At 37.3% G+C, this 23,037-nt stretch overlaps 1 protein-coding gene across 12 annotated transcripts in view; it reads left to right on the forward strand.

Annotated features, from left to right (window-relative positions):
- rims1b (regulating synaptic membrane exocytosis 1b) overlaps window positions 1-23,037 on the forward strand; it is a 141,668-nt gene that overhangs the window by 26,716 nt on the left and 91,915 nt on the right. For all 12 annotated transcript variants that reach the window (XM_057842448.1, XM_057842449.1, XM_057842451.1 and 9 more), the window contains exons 2-3: window positions 12,213-12,426; window positions 15,396-15,416. In XM_057842448.1, coding sequence (XP_057698431.1) covers window positions 12,213-12,426; window positions 15,396-15,416 — 235 coding nt within the window. The remainder of the gene's footprint in view (window positions 1-12,212; window positions 12,427-15,395; window positions 15,417-23,037) is intronic.

Consider the following 23,037-nt stretch of genomic DNA (forward strand, 5'->3'; position numbering starts at 1 on the left):
TGCGGCTTACAGACGTTAACACCAGAGGTAGGTAGTGATGTGTTACATTTACCGCATAACATTTTCTGGAGCAACTTTTTGAGAAAAATGTACTTCTAAGAATTATTTTACCATGCATACATTTTACTTTTTTTGAGTAGATTTGTGAAGAAAAAAAGTTCCCATAACTTTACTTTGGGTTACTCGAGTCGTTACATTTTTCTTCCTTATTCTAATAGGTCACATATAATCTCAATATAATTCACATAGTAGATTTGACTTTTTGTCTATTTTCACCATTGCAACTATAATCACATGACAGGACCACACACAAGCTTGCAGTCAGAGGTCCTGTGATCATGCCGGCTTGTTCAGTCATGTCTTGTCTTTAAAGTATTGTAAAAAATAAACTGTTTGGTATACCGTCAATATTACTTGAAAGCGCAGATTTGAAACTCTCTCCCAGTTTTGATATAGGGTGAGAAGCTCGGTCATCCAGAAGGGACTTGGTGTTGAGCCGCTACTCCTCTGCATTGAGAGGAGCCAGTTGAGGTAGCTCGGGCATCTGGTTCGGGTACCTCCTGGACACCTCCCTGGAGAGGTGGAGACTATGTCTCTCGGCTGACCTGGGAATGCCTTGGGACACCGCCGTAGTAGCTGGTTGAAAAGGCTGGGGGGAGGGAAGTCTTGGCTTCCCAGCTAAAGCTGCTGCCCCTGTAACCTAACCCCGGATTAAGTGGTAGATAATGGATGGATGGCTGGCTAGACCATAGAAAACAAATATATGATCATTTTAATTTAATGGTAGGGAATATGTTTTCCCCACTAGAGGGCACTCAGACTCTTTGGATGGGTGATGTTTCATTTCTGTAGATGTTTCTAGTTGGAGTTCAATGCTATTTGTGTATTTTTTTGGCCCAATATGTTCATGTAATAGGTTATAGTATCATATAATAATAAGATGATAAAATATTGTTGTGCTGACAAAAAAAAGTATACCCCCCCCAGAAAAAAGCAGTTACTCACAGTGTTCGTTGTTCCTTGAATATACTTTTAACAAACTACTTTTTTACTTGTAGTTGAGTACATTTTTGGGATGACTACTTTTATCTTGAAGTAACGCTACTCTTACTTGAGTAAAATTTTTGGCGCTCTACCCTCTTCTGGTTATTACTATTGTAATTTTCAGACTATAAGCCGCTACTTTTTTCTTTCATTTTGAATCCTATAGTCCAGTGCGGCTTATTTGTTGATTATTATAGGTAACACTTTATTTGAAAGTGGCGTCACAAGACTGCCATACGATGACATGACACTATTATGGGCATTAATATGAATGCATATGACGGATGTCATTATGTGTCATCCGACAAATTATGTCACTAACTCCATTTGTGTCCAGATCGGATCTTTTACATCCATTTTAAAGTGGTATCATTTGCCAGATGAGCATTTATTAATGCTCATGGCTGTTTCATGTCATAATTATGATGGTCTTATGACAGTCTTATGGCACCACTGTCAAAGAAAGTGTTACAAAATACCATAACAGTCCAGTGCGGCTTATTTGTTTTTATAGGTAACACCTTATTTGACAGCGGCGTCATAAGACTGCCATAAGACAGTCATAATTATAACATGACTCTATCATGGGCATTAATGTGTATGCATATGACAGATGTCATTAAGTGTCATCTGACAAATTATGTCATTAACTCCATTTATGTCCAGCTCGGATCTTTTACATACATTCTAAAGTGGGCTCCTTTGCCAGATGGCACAAACTGATATCTATCATCACCATTTATTAATGCTCATGGCACTGTCATGTCATAATTATGATGGTCTTATCACAGTCTCATAGCATCAATGTCAAATAAAGTGTTACTAAATACCATAACTAGCAATTAATGAAACAGAAGATATAATTAGCACAGAACATGAAATTTGATTTTTTTTTTTTTTACATCTGTAGTGCTGCAGTGCATGCAAGGAGGCATATTGGACGACAGCAGGTGGCAGCAGAGGTTGACTGTCTCCTTCAAGGGAGCAGTGATGGCCAAATGAAGCTTCTTAAAGCAATGAAGCTTTGCAGCCAATTGGTTCAAAGGTTCAAGGGGGTTCCTTTAGTCTTATGACAGTCTTATAATGCTGCTGTCAAATAAAGTGTTATCGGTTAATATCTTTTAGTGTAAATATCCCATAATACAGCGAGGACAGCTGTGGCTTATTGTCCAGTGCGGCTTATTAATGAAAAAATGCCGTTTTTGTGTCAAATTTGGTGGTTGGCGGCTTATAGTCAGGTGTGCCTTATAATATGAAAATTATGGTACATATTAAACTAGAATTCTTTGCAAATATGTTGTTAGAAGACTTGAGTTCTGATTTTAGTTTTGTGTCAGTGATTTTGTATTCTGATTCTACTGATGTGGAAGTAGAAATCCAAACCAAGTATCAAAATGTAAGTCAAAAGCCTTGCCTTACTTTCCTCTAAAATTTCAGCACCAAGTCACTTCTCAATTCATTCCCCCCCCCCATATTTTATATCCTCAAAGTCGCCCTTTATTGTTCGTATTGCAGTCTGCTTAAGTCTTCAGATTTTATTACTCTGAATTCTGACCAAGGCCCTTAATCTTCAAGAAGTCAAAATTATTTAAATGGGTGCTGTCAGTCATGCGCTGTCATTGAGTCAAATTTACCCAAAAGGTCCAAAGCATTAGTTAGTTTTTCATAATGTGGAAATCTATGCAGGCTGATCTATTCTTTTGGAATGTTGCTGCACACAGACATAAGGCATCTGTTAGGCCTAAATTAGGCCTGCTTGAATGTTCCAAATTTGTTCAGCACTCAATATTAGGAAGAGCTGAGACACTACATGCACTAGAGGTGTATACACAGGTCACAGTTCGGTACATACTTCGGTACAGGGGTCACGGTTCAGTATGGGTTCGGTAAAAAAGGAAAAACAAAAGCCTTTTTTTTTTTTTTTTTTTTTTTTTTTTAATCACAGCATTTGAAAGTTTATTTGAAGGTTTCCCCAAGGATTTTTTGAAGCTGTGGTGGTGATGGGCTGCATCGGAGTTGGACAGGCGAAATTGTTTAATAACATGACAAATAAGAAATGTTTTAACATTTATTTTTTCCAAAGAACCATAACAAAGACCTATTTGCAAAGTTTGCATCCTGCCTGCACTTGATTTTCCTGGATTGAAAATAAAAAATTCAGTTTTTGAAAACGTTATCTTAGCATTAAAATACAACGCTTGCCATAATCATTTGGTTATTTTTACTCCTCGGAACATGAGAGCTAAATACATTCGGAACTTGGAGCGTGAGCGTCACGTTTCAAAATATTTAACCAGCACGTTATTGAAATATTTTATAACGTGACATCACCACAACAATAATAGTCTTTTTGTTGCCTGACTCTCCTCTTCAGGAACCTTTCTCTTTCCAAAATACTTCAAAAACCCATCGGAAATTAAAACGAATGATGTCTGTAAATAACAAATGCTATGCTAGGACACTGCAATTTGTGTCAAAGACACGCCATAAAGAACTTAAACGTTACATCGATGTCCATATTAAGGTCGTTTTCAAAGGCTTTAACCAGAATTACATTCATTAAGTTGAAATACCTTTCTGCAGATTATTTTGTATTCAAATTTCAAACTCCGCTCTGACGTACTCGGACGCTAGTTAACAACAGGAGAACCAATGTAATTTTCAAAATGAGGTGTGTAAAGGAACAATATGTATTTGACGTGCTATTTCAGACTACTTATGGCAAATAGTGCATAAATAATGAGCTTAATATATTCTTTTAGACGTCATTTTAAATTATATAAATTAGAAATTAGAATGTATCCCTAAATCCTTAAAAAAAATTCATTTGCAATGCGTCACGGCTTTTATTTTGATGTGGCGGTGCGCCACCATTTTCTATATAGGGGAAACCCTGTATTCTATTGACTAAAACAAGGAAGCAGCTGTTATTAAAGTGCAAAATAGATCGAAGAAAATATCAAATTAGTAAATTTGGTAAATGTTCTAACATTCTTTAATTCACAGTTTATGCGCAAAAACACGCCGTTTTTTTAGGGATCGACAGTTAAGATCAGGGAGCACTCACCAGCTGGCAACCTTGGTAAAAAATGAAGGTAAAATACTATCATTTTCATTGTTGGATTACACACAGTTAACTGTAAACCATTAGCAGTGAACATACACTCTCAAAAAAAAAAAAAAAAAATTATAATGGCTAAAATAAAATAAAAAGTACAAATCATCCCAAAACTGAAAAATCATCTCTCGATGTAGCGCAAAAATAAATAGTCACTCAGTATTTCAATTACTTCAGCCAAGGGCTAGAGCAAAATAACAACTTCCTGCTTTGAAAATATAAAAGCATCATGGAGGAATGAACAGACAGCAGAGGCCGTTACTCACCTGTCAAATCTGACAGGTGAGTCACACCTTCATTCATCAGCTAAAAAAAGACACGTCACACCAACACCAGTGGCACTCTGATGAAGTCGGAAGTACACGCTGAAACATGTCAGGTAAACATAACCTAAAACGTTTTGCTGTGATAAAAGAAAAAAATAACTGTAATAAATACACTTCAAAAAGTGCTAGTAATACCTCATTTGGTAGTTCCCATTCTGTACATTCGCCATAACTTTCCTGGCAGTGAGTTTTTCTTCTTTTTCCTGCAATGTGGGTTGTTTGTTTAGGCGCATTACCTCTCCCGCCCCCTGGAGTGGAGGAAGACTAACTCTGACATGGATTTTATTTATATATATATTTATGTATTTATTTATTTTTTTACTCAAACATATTCCTTGTCTGACTGCGTGCAACGAACCATGATGCCCCAGACCAGGGGTCGGCAACCCAAAATGTTGAAAGACTAAAAAAACAAAAAACAAATATGTCTGGAGCCGCAAAAAATTGAAAGCCTTAAATGAGCCTAATAATGAAGGCGACAGATGCTCTATGTATCTGTATTAGCTATAGTAGCCTACTATCAAAATGACTGAGCTGGCTAAAAATACATAATGAGCCTTCATGATTTAATGTTTATTTTCCCTGCAGTGCATCCAACGCACCATGTGACTACTCTGTTGTATGATGCCACCTCAAGTTTAACTTCATCACAATATTAATGAATTGTTTCATTGCTTTGAAAAAAGTATAGAAAATGCAATAAAGAAATTTGATTTTTGATGTCATTTTTATTTTGAGGTTTCGAAAAACAACAAAATGGAACGTGCATAACATGCCCCTTATCTGGGCATGTTTTTGATTTTCTTAATTATCTCGGTTTTGATTTTGAAGTCTGCAAATAGGTGTTCTAATATGTTGATGAATGTATCCTTAATGTACTCACCATCTGCGAATGGTTTTTCACGCTTTTATTATCTCCCGGGTTGCAACAAACATGCAGCAGTAGTGGAGTTGGGTGATGCAATCCACTTCTTAAATCTATTTTTGCGCTCCTCTAAGTTCTTCAGAAGTAATACAATGGGCCCTGGAAATGTGTTTCCACATTACTCTTTTTGTTATTTCTCGCCACAGAGTAAACATTCAGGCAGTCCTTCCGCATTGGCAATGAATGCAAATGATTCGGTCCAAGAAACCTTGAATCTGCAGTTATTTTTCTCTTTTTCCTTTTTGGATCCTTGGCCCATCACACAACCGCCGGTTTGTTTACAATAGACTTGCACCGCACCCTGCTGATAGAAACGTGTGTTTTTGAAAATGCTCCACGGAGCCACTAGGGCAGCGCTAAAGAACCACATACGGCTCTAAAAACGCAGGTTGCCAACTCCCACCCCAGACAGTACGGGATGAATACAAATATCGTAACAATCTTAACCTTCACTGCACTCATGTCATCAGACTAATTTGGCAATAAAGCAATTCCCGCACCAAAAAATGCATCCCAGAATGTGTTGAAAGTCGAAACTGAATAGTCAAATTAATTTTTTAAGAAGGATAATTTTCATGCTGACATAATTTTTTAACTAAAGACCCATAACACAAGTGTCAATGTTATACGAAACCCATTCTAGATCACTCTACAGAATGATAACTGCAATTATTGGCATTATTTAGTCTATCGTTGATTTATACAGCCATGAATCACTAAAAGATCCCAAACAGCATCACAGACAAGCAGTGGACATGAAAATATATAATTTACGATTAAAAGTGTTAAAAAAATAAATATTAGGCATTAATGAAAATCCATCATGAATAATAGCAATGCAATCAATGGTGACATACCCTGATCTAAACCCCTTCCACCAGCCTAGTAAAAAAAAACAACCTTGCGAAAGGATCACAGTTGAGAGGAATCCCGCTCTCAGGTTGGCGAGGCCGCAATAGATGCCAACCATATCACTGATTTAGCTAACTTAATACAGTAATCAACTTATAGGCTCTAGTTATTTTGTCATCCACTGCACATTTTTTGTAATGTTGAATGACTTTCAATACCTCAGTTTTGTGTCACGTTTTTCAAATACATTAAGTTCTATTTATGATTTCTAACATTGGATTGTGGATTCAACCAAATATTTTCAAAGGATTGCTGTGAATCTCTGATGGCGCCTATTTACCCAGCTGTATTTTTTTTTTCTGACTAAGAGAGTTGCTTAGTGCAGCTATATCTGCTCTAAGCAGCATAAAAGAATGTGCAAAATGTGGCTTTAAGAACATGAACAGCTGGTGCACTGACACCCGCTGACATCGAACATTTGACGCCACCATGTTGCCATGACAACCGGCTGTGAACCCTCTGTTTCTGACAGCTGTACCCATGGTGCTTGGGCTTGGTTGAGCCTTGGTTCCCACTGGCAGGATAAGATAGCACGATGTGGTCAAAGGTCCTGCTAGTGACGTAGCTACTATGTTGTTTTTCCATTAGAATATATGTGGCCATAACATTTGTATGTAACACATTTATATAACATTTATATAGTGGGTTGTCAAAAAGCCAGTGTCCATAAATTATTATTTGAATCTTAACTAGATCCCACAACAGTACTGAAATGCACAACTTACATATGGTGTTAAAATTCCATAAGAGCAAATATAGAAAATTGTCTTTTCATTGCTTTTATATTTTTATTTCAGCCCCTCCTCCAACACAAATATTTGTACCATGCCTGATTCAATTGATACTATGAATATTTCTAATACCACGATCCAATGATTCCCATTACTTACCACAATGCAAACGTTTACGGTATTATGTTTTATTTAACATTCCATATCAGGCAGATCATTCCTGATCCAACTACTCTGCTCGTCAGGGGATTGTCTGTGGTGTGCTCCATGCTTTTTGTTTCTTTTCAGCATGGTAGCATTGAAGAAATCAGCACAATTCACTCGATGCAGACATCATATTTTCTAGTGCAGTTATACCTCGACATACGAATTTTTCGACATTCAACTTAAAATTTGACTCGTCATTTGTCTCAACCTTAAATGACATGCTCAAAATACCGCGATTTATAACAGCGTCGCAATTTCTTTGTTTTCTCGCAAGATGAGAGAAATCAGTATGGGTCCCAAGAAGGTTAGTACAGCTGGTGAAAAAAGGAAAAAGGTAACACTTACCATTGAAATCAAGATGGAAATAATAGAAAAATATGATTGTGGTGTGCACGTCAGTGAACTGACTCGACAATACAATAAGTCTGTGAGTGCAGGTGACTCATGAGCTTTGAAGCCCTGAAGTTCTTTCATACGCGATAGTCTTGAATCCAAACCTTATGTTGATGTCTTTCTTTTACTGATAGTTCATATAATTCAAAAACAAAAGATAAATTCATAAGTAAGTATTAATGTGACGGTCAAAAGACTGTGATGCATGGTTCACAACTTCTGTTTAGGGTTAGCGTCTGTTCTGACCCGTTCCGACACCAGGTGTTGACAGCGATTGCCTATCAATTGTGTCACATTAGTTCTTCTACATAAATCCTTGTATTACTTTTAAATTAAATTATAAATTCAAAATATTATTCTAACTACATAAACATACATATTTTATTCACAACATAATAATTGCACTAACAATAGCTATGATCTCGACGGTCCTCCTCCGACCTCCGTTCGCCAGTTTTTATAAGTTAAGGTGACAATTATTATCATTGTAACATCGGCAAGGAAGTTACCAACTTCGTCAGGTTTTTAATAATTTATTTCAGAACTTGTGCAACACAACACGGCTACTGTCAGCCAACAACAACAACACGAGAAAGTAAAAACGTCACACTCTTCTGCACCTCTCTCACTCTGTCACACAGTGTGTTCAGGAATAGCATGCAAAACACAACCACCATAGTAGAACCCGATTCATTACATTATGATCATTATCATTCCGATTTGTATTTATATTTTATTTATTTTGCCATGTGTAATTGCCATTTTTTTATTGTACCAGCAGTATTTATTAAGGATTTCGCGTAGGTTTTTTGGTTGTAGAAGGAATTAATGGAATTATAATTTATTCCTCTGGGAAAATCCCGCTCGACATATGACTATTTCGACTCACAAACCAGGTCCTGGTTCGAAGGAAATTCATATGTAGAGGTACCACTGTAGCATTGTGAAAAAAGTAGCTTAAAATTTCAGTCTCGCATAGCTCTTGTTGGGTTAACCACTTAATCATGAGCACAACATACCAAGAACTGGTTGCTTTATTCAATTTTAAACCCATCCCAGTTCACTTTTGGTGAGAGGCAGTCTACTATATACCTACCCTACATACAGCCATCATCTGAATGTAACTACTCCTTCGTAACAGTGCATTAGCGTTGTTTTTAGCAGCCCTTTTAATTTTCATCTTAGTCTTAGTCTTTTGGACGACAAGACTTATTAGTCTTAGTCATATTTTTTTGTCATCTGAAAATGTGTTTGTCTTCGTCTAGTTTTTGTTGACAAAAACTTAAGACTCATTTCATCTGGTTTTAGTCGACGTTTACTATAAATATTTTCGTCTGTAAAATAAGACAAAATCACTCCGAAAATAAATACATAAATAAAGGTTTCCAACTATTTTGAATAAAAATTGACAGACAAGCACATATTCTGCTTCTACAAGGACAACGCCAACTTGGTGATATTACACACTCAGCAGGAAAACAATCCATTATTTTCAATTAGTTATACCGAAATGGACGCCACGAACTGTATGTAAAAAAACATCCAAGAGTTAAGAGGACGCTCACCATTAGCATTAGCCGAATGCTATGTTAACTTTATGAATTACATTTAGTGTGTGATAATTACTCAACACAGACCTTTAAAGGCTTAAGCAAAATTGCATATTCTCTCTGGCCAAGATAAGAAAAGAAATCTTACCATGTGTGCGAGCTTGGAGACTGGAGAGGACACACTGCTGATTTGGGGATGGGGGCGCAGCATGTCACATGAGTGACACAACCAGACACCGCTAGAGGAATGTTAACTACACATAAAATATCACACATTGTGAACATTTGACGGAAACTATTGCACATTTTTATCTCATTCTCGTCTTGTCAGACGAAAACTAGCATTAGGCTCGTTCTGTTTTAATCGCCCCAAAAATGTTTTAAGCTCGTTATTGTCTCGTCATCGTGTTGAAAAAATGTTTGTTAACGAAATATTTTATAGTCAACGTTGACAAAAACAACAGTGCTGTGCATATCTCTTATATGGTGTTATTGATATTCTCACAATGAAGGTATTTAACTAGGGGTGGGAACCTCTGGGTACGTCACGTTATTATCCGGTTTGTGATACAAGGCTCATGAAAACAATTATCTTGTGATATGGTGCTACAACATGGGTCAGGAAGCCAATCCACGATATTCTACGATACAATTATTAAACACAAAAACATGCTAAGTAAGTACAAGCAAGCATTCATGTAATTCACAAATTAGTGATTTTTTCAACCGACACTTTACTATAGGAAAATGCGGCTTCTAGTCAGGTGATCCTTATAGTCGGAAAAAATCCATAAGTAAATAATGTATTTTAATGGCACTGTGTCCATTATTATTTACCTCCAAAAAGGCCTTTTGTTTACTCTACATTAGTACTGTTTTAGTTACAACATCAGCAACATGGTTAATTTTTAACACTGATTTACACGAGAATTGATTCGTAAGACAATGAAAAATTTGCAATTTCTGCTTAGGGTACAGTCATTGGCGGATTGGGAGCCAGTAAGCAATTTTCTGATTGGCTGGTCATGCCATGATATTGGTGTAACTTGATCCATGCTCCTGCAGCCACAAAATGCTTGTTTGGGTTAAGATTCCTTGACCACACAGCCACACTGACGTGGAAGAGGGAGTGAGGTGTGCACATGATGTGCCCGAAATTTATGCATCTCTCACGGCAAGTGCTCGTGAAGCTCCGTTGACAAGGAAGTGTCAGCTGTTCTGTCATTCATTTTGTCAAGTGTCAACTACTATTGTTTTATTTTTAACATGATCTGACATTTTTAGGCAAGTGCTTAACTTTATTTCCACCTACACGCGAGCCCATGTGTATCGGTCGGATTTTCAAATGAGAAAAAAATAGCAAACGTGCATGTTTTGCGCAGTATAAATACTTGTTGACTTTTTGAGGGACATAAGGCAAGCTGTACAGAGATGCTTTTAAAGTAGTGCTTCTCAGTTATTTTCTGTTACGCCCCCCCCAGGAAGATATAAACGTTTCGCGCCCCCCCCACACAACTCTGCCGCCACTGTAATTTGTATCATTTGCCTATAAATTATTAATATAAGTATACCTCTGCATAATATTGTGTCCTTTTTAATATTAAAGAAAAAATATATAGCTCAACTTACAATAAAGTATAGAAAAGACAAAGTGCATCACTTTGCCTGAATTAAAAAAAAAAAAAAAAAGTTACATCCAATCTAAATATACGTTCACAGTACATTTTTTAACCATCTAATAGTGAAAAATAAATTTTAATAAAATCAATCAATAAATACTAATACATTCAAATAACCATTTAACCGTAAAAACAAAAAATAATCGAACAAAAACAACAGTGTCATTGGACAGTGGGACAGTTTTTATTTCTGCTATTTTGCACTGAGCAACTTGGTATGCCACCTTTTATGATGCTAACAGTGCTCGCTGGTTTACTGATGTAACACTGCGAAACAAAGCGTGACGATTGTTGGCAATATTCGGCACGTCTTGGCTGAAAAAAAATCAAGTGGCTTATCAATGTGAGTGGGGTCCAATGTTTATAAGTGATATCTTATTTGATGTGGCTTCCTGTTGTCTGTTGCAAACATTTTTAGACACAGACTGGTCTTTTCTCGTCTCCCACTGTATTAAGAGTCAAAGCCAAACGCTACATATGTACGCTTAGTCATATTTCCTCGTCTTAGCTCATAATATCTCCAGTGCTCTTTGCTGTGTGCTCTCGTTTTGTTCAAAAATACTGCGCACACTTTGAAAATGATACATTATTCAAGTATGGCAAAAAAGTATTTTCCCCGAGGTCACATGCGCCCCCCCTGGCATCGCTCTGTGCCCCCCTAGGGGGGCCCGCCCCACTATTTGAGAAGTACTGTTTTAAAGCAATTTAACATGCAATTACTTTTCTATTTAGGATTGTAGTCAGTCAGACCATAGATGTGTATGCTGTAAATCATCCAATTATTCATAAAATAATAGGGATGTCCCTGAACCGATCACGTGATCGGATATCGGCGGATCGGGCCATCTTTCAGAGGATCGGAATCAGGTGAAAAGGATTGTTTTTGTTTCATTTTTAAAAAAGATAATATATATCTTTATTTTTTGAAGGGTTAAAAAGTGATAAAGTAATCCAGAAATACAATGGCATTGCCAAAAGAAACAAAAAATATATGTGTTAATACTAATATTTTATGTTAGTGTTTTATGCTCTGCAACACTCCTGGATAAAGGAGAAAAGAGAAGTACTGTAAACAGTATGGTACTGGAACATGTTTAGAACTTTTGTTCAAAAAAAAAAAAAAAAACACACAACTTTTTTCAGTATCGGATTGTGACTCAATATCGGCAGATTCTCAAAATCTGGTGATCCGGACTTGGGTGCAAAAATATGCGATCCGGACATCCCTATAAAATCATAATAATAATCACTTTTATTTATGAGGATCTTATGAAAATGTTTCTGTAAATTTTGCCATATGTAAAAAGTTCCTCTCATTTTTTCACAGAACACTGCACCAGCAGTTTGAGAGCTATAAACAGGAGGTTCGGCGCATCGGGGCGGAGACACGACGTCAGCAGACACAGCAGAAGGATGACGCACCCACCTGTGGCATCTGCCGGAAGACAAAGTTTGCGGATGGCTGTGGTCACCTGTGCTCCTACTGCCAAACCAAATTCTGTGCCCGTTGTGGGGGCCGAGTTTCTCTGCGTTCCAACAATGTGAGAATACATTCTTCCTCACTTTTATACTCTCACTAACATACTGTACCCATCATTTGTGCTTTAGCTTCTATGTAGCCATGAGCTCATCATTTGTTTCTTTGTTTCTTGGTCTCACTTTGTGGATACCAAAGAGTATTAGAAGAATGTCTTGGGATCACAACAACTATCACCCCACATCCTCATTGTCATTTTTTTCTAAAGCTGGAGAGTGTTGTGGAATGGTGTAGAATTAAACACTTATTCTCACTTGAATGCAAAAACTCACCTGTTCTTGCATCATGTCTGTGTTTTTCTGTGTCTTGCATTTTCTCATCATGCAAGCATGTAAGGCAGTGGCTAATCCCACAACCTATGTTTGTCCAAATGAAACACAAGAACAAAACAAAATGGAGATACCGATTTATAAGATTCAACAGACGGCTGCCAATTTTCATTTTACCTTGGCGAAACTGGTGGGACATATCAGTACATTATGTGCTGGATTAGCAGTCGTTCAAAGTATTATTTAGACGGATTTTGGGGTATCAATCCATCGAAAATCTATTTAGATTAGTAAAAAAAATATATAATATATGTATATATATATATATATATATATATATATATATATATATATATATATATATATATATATACACATTTATATGTATACACATACAGGTCCTTCTCAAAAAATTTGCATATTGTGATAGTTATATATATACACGAAACAATATACACACACACACACACACACACACATATATATATATATATATATATATATATATATATATATATATATATATATATATATATATATATTAGGGCTGTCAAACGATTAAAATTTTTAATCAAGTTAATTACAGCTTAAAAATTAATTAATCGTAATTAATCGCAATTAATCGCAATTCAAACCATCTATAAAATATGCCATATTTTTCTGTAAATTATATATATATTCTGTAAAATAAATTGTTGGAATGGAAAGATAAGACACAAGATGGATATATATATATTCAACATACAGTACATAAAGACTGTAGTGGGCATTTCACTCTACTGTCATTTAAATCTGTCTATACTGTCCTCACTCCGAAGCGTCTACTTTTTCCAAAGCTAGTGAACGACGCCTTAATAATCAGACTTCTTCCTTTTTCATCTGATTTATTAATAAAATGGCCTCAAACCATTGTCCTCTGAAGACCGTAGTAAAACTAAAAAAAAAAGTACACAAGCATTGCATTAGCAACAACGGTAGCTTAGCATGCTATACAGGTTCACTAAACATAAACAACAAGCGTCTTATACAAAAAATATAACATTTCGCTTACTAACATAATATGTACATTCTTTACAACAACCATACTTACGGACAAATCTTGTCCAAGGATCATATAAGCACAACATTACCACGTAGGCGTCAGCCCGAGACGTCGTGCAGCCATATTGAACTGGCAAGAAAGCAATAAACCATGTCGCAAAGCGACCACAAGAGTTCGCTGTTAGACAGCACAAAAAACCTTGCTGTAAAACTTACCAAAAGGCAGAATACTGTCTGAGCGGGACATGTGCGTTAATTGCGTCAAATATTTTAACGTGATTAATTTAAAAAATTAATTACCGCGCGTTAACGCGATAATTTTGACAGCCCTAATATACATATATATATATAAATATATATTGTTTCGTATAGCAGCAGCCAGTTTCCATCATGTAATGCAATATACAATAAAAATGAATCAGCGTGGCACGAATCCTTATAACAACCATAGTTGTGCTTTTTTAAGATACACCTCTTCCATTCAATCTCTGAGCGTTCCTACAACCCAAGAGAGAGAACTCCTGGAAGTAGGTGGTCATGAGACTTTTAAAGCCTTCTCATACTTGTGTTAGCAGCTTGCAGTTTGCAGGAGAGGGCATTCCGGGTGGTAGTCAGCGTTTCCGATAGAGCGGCAAATTGTAAGTGAATTTGCTGTGGAGGGGCGTGTCTCGAAATAGAAATGTGTTCTATTTCGGAGCGTCGAATTCTGAGCGCGTCCAATCGCGTAGGTGCTGGTGCAGTGATATCCTGCTGTTTTGGTGGACGGATACCTGTAATTCACGACAGAGGAAGCCTTGATAAGTGTGCTTTCTTGAAGTTTCGAAAAAAGACGAGTGTTTCTTAACAGGCAGCGTTAAGTGTTGTTGTTTGAAAAATCGTAAATAGAGTCTGAAATTCTGAATACGCATAGTATAAACCCGAAACACAAATCTGTTTCCAAATAAACTTAATTGTAATTTATTGAATTAATTAATTAATCTCCCAGCCCAAGGGTTTAACAAGCATTCATGTTACTGCAGCCATTTATGTCAATGTGACTATACATACCATCCACTTACATCTCTATTTCAATGTGAAGGGATCTGAAATCTGGATAGGGTAATTAACAAATGTTTGGAACACCTTTTCCCTCTTTTCTGCCTCACTTTTCTGTCTTCTCCCCATGTCTGTCCACTGTGTCATCACAAATTCCACCTATACATGTCCTTTTTATGTTTATTGCCTCCCTCCTTTCTTCTCTTCCCCATTCACTTCTTCCAATTCTCTCTGCAACCTGGACTGCATGCGACAAAGGAGGACAAAGTGGTTAGCATCTTTGTTTTTTGTTTTTTTGTTCTCTGTGTTATGTGACTGATGCTTGTGCGACTTCAAAGTGAAACCACTGGCTGCTTTAAATCAAGACCAAGTGCACTTTTGTCCATCAATAAAATTTTACATTTTACTCTTGAAAGGTTAATTTGTTTAAAAAAAATAGTGGCAGAAGCAAGAGTAGTTTGTGTATGAGAGTTATTATGTGACACTATGATGCAATACAGTACAATGTCAGTACATATAGTTTTGCCACTGTAGATTAGACAGGAGTTGATACTCCTCCAACCCGAAATCGAGAAGTTTAACTCATGACTAATACTACGTCTATTGTCTGTCTGCTTCCCCTACAAAGTGTATCGTAGTAAAGGAGAGGGTAAGGCTTTCTAGGTGATGGATTTGCTGCATGAGTTTCATGATTTCCCTCCTCCACATGTGGGTCTGTATTCATTTGCAGATGTGAGGATAAGAATCCAGTGGACCATATCAATAATTTAATTCTGAGAATGAATTCAGACCCTGAAAGTCAACCAGAAAAGTGAGCATGATCAATGATATAGGATATCTGCAGGGGCAATGACACTTTAATGAAATCCTGACCCTTCTTCCAAAGGCCACAGGCATGACATTGTCAGATTGAGTGGTTTGATTGGGTAAAAAAAAACATGTACATCTTTTGAAATATTGGGCAGAGAGATTCGCATCAGTGTTGTTTTTGGCAGCCCTTTTAAGTTTTGTTTTAGTCTTATTATTTTGGACGAAAATACTTTACTTTAGCCTTAATCATATTTCAGTCATTTCAAAATGTGTTTGTCTTATTCTAAGCTTTAGTCGACAAAATCTCATACAAATTTCATCTTTAGTCGACAGTTACTTTCGTCTGTAAAATTCATAAGTTTTTTTGTCCAAAAATAAATAAAGGTTTCCATCAATTTTTAAATTAACATAGACAAAAGAGCACATACTGTAGGATCTACAAGACAACGCCAACTTGGTGATGATAAAACAATACACAAAGCAAGAAAAACAGTACATCATTTTCAATTATACCCACCCGGAAGCCACGAACTGTATGTAAAAAAAATCACTGAGCGTTTAACACTGGGAAGTCTTAGAGTAGAGTAGTTGCAAGCAATCAGTATTTCCCACTAATTGCTCATTTACAAAACAAAACATCTGAAGTGGGCTATTAGCTAAATGCTATTTCGCAAACTGGCTCTCCTCTAAACTTAGTGACCAGAAAAGCCGAGTGGCTCTGCTTTAGACTGGCCAGTGTTTTAAAATGACGCTCACCAATCTGATGCTATTGCTAACATTAACGTGAATGCTACGCTAATGCTAGGAGTTACATTTAGTGTCTGATGTTCACTCAGCACAGACCTTTAAATGCTAAAGCGGCATTGCATATTCTCTCTTGCCAATATAAGAAAACAAATCTTACCGGGTTTCCAAACGAGCAAGATGGACCTGACTCTAGATCTAGACGCAACCTAAACTCCGGTGTGAAGAGTGAAGGAGAGGCGTAGCACCTCTCACATGAGTAACAGGACCCAAACACTGCTAAGATGCAAGCTAACATACTCCACGTACAATGTGAAAATGTCACCCATTCTGAATATATGACAGAAACGATGTCGCATTTTCGTCTCGTTGTTGTCTCGTCAGACGAAAACTGGCATTTGTCTCGTTATGTTCTAGTCTCCCAAGCCACGTTTTTAGCTCGTCATCGTGACTGAAAAAATTCGTTGACGAAAACAACACTGATTGGAATTTAGCTGGCATGCACAATTTTAGAAAAACTTTGATTTACAGCAGGGGTGGACAAACTATTCCACAAAGGGCCGCTGTGGGTGCGGGTTTTTGCTGCAACACATCAAGAGGACACCTTTTCACCAATCTGGTGTGTCATAAGTGCAATCAGTTGATTGCAGTCAGGTGCTTCTTGTTTCCATTAAAACCTCATTGGTTAAAAGCTCGGTGCTGGATCAGTTGGAACAAAGACCAGGACCCACTGCGGCCCTCGAGGACCAGTTTGCCCACCCCTGATTTACAGGGTATGCACAATGTACACCCATGCCTGTGCATGTTTCCCCTTCCTGCTTATGAGACAGTTAAGCTTTAAACCGTTGAGTGTCTATTATAGCCAAAATACTGTTTATTTTGCTATTTTAGAACAATAATTGTCAAAACTGCAAAATATATCACCCTGGACATTTTTGTAAGGCAGACAATCACTATCTGAGAACTGTTCATTTGCATTTAACTTTTGTACAATGCTGTTTTATTTTTAGTTTTTTGGGTGAGATATATGTTTTATTGAAAATGTTGTGATGGAAATGCATGTGATCTGCTACAGTTGTGTTCAAAATTATTCAACCTCCACAGTAGATAAGGGTCTTTACAATTTTGACATTTATTTTTCATCTTGTTTATAATCACAATAAATGATGACATGTCAAATAGACAAATACAACTGAAATAACAAAAAATATTTTTGGGAATCAATATTTCAATTTGTGGCCTTTCTGTGATTACTTCATTGACAAAATTATCCCCTGAGTAATGTATAACTTCAGTAATTCGCTTGACACAAGTTTCTTGCAGTGATCCACAAGTATCTTTGCCCATTCCTCATGGGCAAAGGCCTATTGTTCATGAACATTTTAGGGCTTGCGTGCTGCAACTGCCTTCTTCAAGTACCACAAGAGATTTTCAATGGGATTATAGTCTGGTGAATGCGATGGCCACTCCAGAATCTTCCAGCACTTCTTTTGCAACCAAAATGTGGTAGATGTTGAGGCATGCTTAGGATCATGTTCCTGTCGCAAGGTCCAATCCCGCCCAAGCCTCAGCTTTGTTAATGACTGCATGACATTTGCCTCCAAGATCTCCTGGTATTGAATTGAATTCATAATACCTTGCACACGCTGACAATTCGCTGTACCTGAAGAAGCACAGCAACCCCAGAGCATGACTGACCCCCTACCGTGCTTCACAGTAGATAGGGTGTTTTTTTTTTTTTTTTTTTTTTTTTTTTTTATGGTTATGGTGTTATACTTATATAACGCTTTTCCACCTTCCAAGGCGCTCAAAGCGCTTTACACTATCTCGCCATCCACCTACTGGTGACGCAGCACCAGGACCAACGTGGGGTTCAGTATCTTGCTCAAGGACACTTAAGTGAGTTCATCAGGGCGGAGAATTGAACCCACAACCTCTGGGTTGGGGGACAACTACTCTACCACTGAGCCACGCCACCCCCAGGCGTCATTCTTTCTCTTCCACACGTACCGTTGATCCATTACCCCAAAAAGTTCCATTTTCGTCTCATTACTCCAGAGAACAGTATCCCAAAACCTTTGTGGTTTGTCCACATGGTTTTTGGCATACTTATTGTGCTTTGGAGTCAGCAGGGGGGTGTGCCAGGGAGTTCTTGCATGGAAGCCATCATTTCGCAGTGTGCGTCTTATTGTCTAGGATGAAGCCTGAATACCTTCCTATGACACGTCCTGTCGTAGTTCCTCAGCAGTCAACCGGGTATTTTTCTCCATTTTTCGCTTCAGGTATCGCACAGCAGTTGCAGACAGTAACCTCTTTCTACCACGCCCAGGTAGTGTTCCAACTGTGCCTTTAGCTTTAAACTTGCGGACTATGCTCCCAATTGTGTCTTTTTAGTCCTTTTGATATCTTTTTATATCCATATCCTTGCTTATGAAGTGAAATGACCCTCTCTGAACTTTTTTGACCATTCCTTGGACTTCACCATGTTGTAAAGATGTCATTAACTGCCAAGAAGAGCCATGTCTCACAGTCCTTTTAAATCTGCTTAATTGCTGCTCATTAGGGTTCTGTTCACATCGACTGTTTGACAACACCTGATGGAAACCTTTGTTCTTAAGAATGGTGGACTTGGAGGGATGAATAATTTTGTCGATGTAATCACAGAAAGGCCATTAATTGGAATACTCCCAAAAATATTTTTGTTATTTCAGTTGTATTTGTCTATTTGACATGTCATTATCTGATGTGATTTTAAGCAAGATGAAAAAAAGAATGTCAAACTTGCAAAAACACTTATCCTCTGTGAAGGTTGAACAATTTTGAACACAACTGTATTACCCTAGGGAAATATACTGTCCAGAAAATTGACTCATAATCAACTCTCACCTACTACCCATTTTTAGGAGGCATGTTTTTCAAGCAGTGGCACAGGAAAATATCTACATCTTTCAAGAATACTTTGACCTTTATTCAAGACAACACTCTATCACATGCATCAAAGTACTCCACTACTTGGCTGATTAATAATAATGGTGTATACCTAAGTAATAAGCCAAAACCTTTACTGCTTAAATGTTGAGGTTTTACAATTCGTCAACATTTTGGATTAACAAAGAGATATAACAAAATTAATCCTCAAAAATACAATTAGCCTCATAATTGTGCAGCAGTTTACATTAATACTTATTGCCAGTTTACACAATTGCTAGATTACATCAGTATGCAGCATTTTTGCTGCCAATTTCATGTTTCAGCAGCCAACCCTTCCTTCCTTACCATTTTTAAAATTTATTTCACTATATCATCCTGTCATTTATTATTTTTTATTTATTATATGTGTTCTTCACGGTGAACCAGTGCAAGTTGAATGTCATACGAATTACTACTACAGTAATATACGTATGTAACAATACAGGTAGTCCCCGGGTTATAATGTACCCGACTTACGAAACTAACAACTTTATGACGCTGGAGTCTCGTCCGCCATTGTGTCGCCAGTGGTTTAAAAAAATAATTTTTTTTAGTCGCGTAACAGTGCCTCATCGGCCATTTTGTCGGCAGTCCCCTTCTTACTTTTTACTTAATTTTATTAATATTACGTATAATACATGTTTTGGGGTAGTTATTTTTAGATTTAGGGAGTATTTAGGGGTACTTAAAGGGTTAATCCTGATTTACGCGGAAATTCAGGTGATTTCGCCAGCGCAGGAGTGTAACTCGTTCGCAACCTGGGGACTACCTGTATACTGTAGAGAATTTCAGCTCTGACTGTTGTTGCAGTAGATTATTTCATAATAATAATAATAAAATCATACCTTTATAATTACATATTTCCACAATTTAAAACACAAACTAATTAAATGGCTTACATTAATTTTTGTTGTTTGTGGTCAAGATAACTCAAGAACAAATAAAGGGATTACTATAAAATCTTCATTGTATGTTTGTAACATAACAGAAAAGAGCTGATTAAAATGTGGGGTAATTAGGTCAAAGGTCACAGAGGCCATAAAAGCACTTCATGCTAACTTGATTGAACGAATTAGATTGTTTAACTCTAATTGTCACGGTAGGTGATATGATGAGAAGAGAAAGGGTCAAAGGTCACAGACGCTAGAAATAGGGTGATGCTTTGGAATTTGGCTGCTTGGATAGAGGTCTGCTCTCTCAAAGTTCCCCTCTAATTTTCTTCCGGTAGTGCTTGTTCTTCCATTTTGAGGTGAATGGAGTGCTTCGGTGATATTGAGTTTTTTTTTCCTACCCATAGTACTCCACAATGTGATTTTGCTTTAGCAGCGAATTACAGTAAGTTTGTATATTCCACCAAGGGCCTTTAGTGCTGATAATCTGTCTCTCTCTCCCTGTCTGTCTCCCTCCTCTCTCTCTCTTACACTGTATCACACTCTTAAATGTAAAACCTCATAATGTGTAGTGTAAGAAGTTGATGGCACCAGATGCTCTACTCTTTCGCATGCACATCATCACATAACATCGTTCATCTTGATTAGAAAATGGCATGTTATCATATTGCGGTATCAGCAATGCAAGTGCCATTATGGTTTCTGACCTTATGTACGTCATTTTACCAAATGGATAGCTGACCAAGTGCTCAGTTATTCTTCTCCTCTGTGTACAGTACAATAGAATGCCTAGCTTCTTTGCTGTAGCTTTTTCTCTGTTTCCATATTTTGCATTCACCTTCATTTCACTGATTTAGTGTTTTAAAGCTGCTCTTGAAAAATAATACAATATCTTAACTTTACTTAACTTTCAAAAGCTTTTAATGATGATCGTTCAATACATTCTACATTTATGCAACCCTTACTGATTCACAATACAATGCGTAGTCAATGCGTGCTCGCTGTCATTTATATATTTTTTTCCATCATGTTTGGTAATGTCGTGGATATTCCATTCCAAATTATACCTGGTTGAAAATGCAGAATTCAGCATCAACTTTTCTTTTTTAACGTGGTTTGACATTTTCAGGGATATCCTGCAGCAGGTACTTGTTTCCGCCAAGACGTTGGTTCATCAGACCATATCGGATTTTTTTGAATTACAGTTTTTCTCAATTGCTTTGGCAGTGACATCACAGCAGATGCCTGCACAGGCTGGATAAGGCACTCAAAAAGATTCTTTCCATGCTGTATAGCAAGAGAGGACATCCATTTTGACGTGGATGAAAATTTGTGGCCCAACAGGGAGGAATGTCAAGATGTATAGAAAGAATGGGGAAAAAAATCCTGACATATAGCACTCAAGTTTAGTTGTGCCGATCAAGAAATTGTAAAAACAGTAAAATTGTAAACTGAATCTTGTCCAGTCTCTTGCAATCAATCTCCTACACACATAGTTGTAATTTGTGATTTTCATCTAAACTTACGTACACTATCTTAAGCATTAGAGCATTCCAACAATTTGACTGTCTTGTCTGTACACAATGAAACAAAGAATTGTAATTTTGACATCACTGACATTTTCATTGACACTGAAATTTAATTTTGAGCGATAACGAACCATTTTGCCCAAAAAAATGGCTTTTGCAGATAATCTATGTTGTTTTTCTACTACAACCCCGAGCAAAAAGTATGGAACCACCAGTCTCGGATGAGCACTCACCCAGACATTTTATCATGTAGATAAAACTCAGATAAAAAGTATGAAAAAATAATGAATTAGTTCAAAAGTGCAACTCTTTAGCATTCAGAAACAATAAAAGAAATGAATAAAAAACATTGTGTTGGTCAGTAAATGTGCAAGGAAATATATATGGAATCACTCCAATCTGAGGAAAAAAATATGGAATCATGAGAAACCAACAACAACAACAAAAAAACCAATCAAAACACATTTCTAGTAATTAGTAGCACCGCCTCTGGCTTTTATGACAGCTTGCAGTCTCTGAAGCATGGACTTGATGAGTATTCTTCATCAATTTAGTTTGCCTGGCACAGCCAGACTGTTCTCCCTGTATTTTTCAAACACTGAGAGAAAAGTCTGGGAACCAGCCCATTAACGGCCTCTTGAGCAGGTACAAAATCAATCGACAAATCAGCTTAGTTTATTTGCGTGACGTGTTCTTAACGAGCAACGTCACTCTTGCGCGTCAGAAGTCGTCTCCACAACAACACAGATGGTGAACAGGAGAGCTGAGAATATGTTCCAATCCACGGTAAAATCAGTTTTAAATTACCAAAAATACATCGACGTGAGTCATTGACAACAGTCTGTCTCGCGCTAGCCATGTTGAATAAATTCCGCTCTCCTCGTATGTTTACTTCCGCGCGCAAGTCCCTCGTCCTGCCCTCGTCGTTTTATTAACTTCACGTCTGCCCATCGCTGATTGGTCCACTCCGCTGTCTGTTTGCTGTGGCTTGCTCCGCCCTGGAAATTGTATCCGCTGAATGGTGGCCAGACTCACCAGCTTGAACAGCGGTGAGTGTGGTGTACCAGGCAACAATTTGGTGCCAACTCTCTTTGATTGCAATTGCCAGATCATCCTTGCAGGGCGGAGCCTTGCCGTGGACCATTTTTTTTTTCAATTTCCACCACAGGTTATTAATAGGGTTGAGATCTGGGCTATTTGTAGGCCAACATTTTGGAACAGCACCAAACCAATGTTCCATTATCATCATCTTGTCAAGAGTCAAGAATCTGCATTGGACAAGGTGTCAAGAGTCAAGAATCTGCATTGAAGATTTAACCACAGCCAT

The sequence above is a fragment of the Corythoichthys intestinalis genome, chromosome 8 (assembly GCF_030265065.1).
Source record: "Corythoichthys intestinalis isolate RoL2023-P3 chromosome 8, ASM3026506v1, whole genome shotgun sequence".
Lineage (NCBI taxonomy): Eukaryota > Metazoa > Chordata > Actinopteri > Syngnathiformes > Syngnathidae > Corythoichthys > Corythoichthys intestinalis.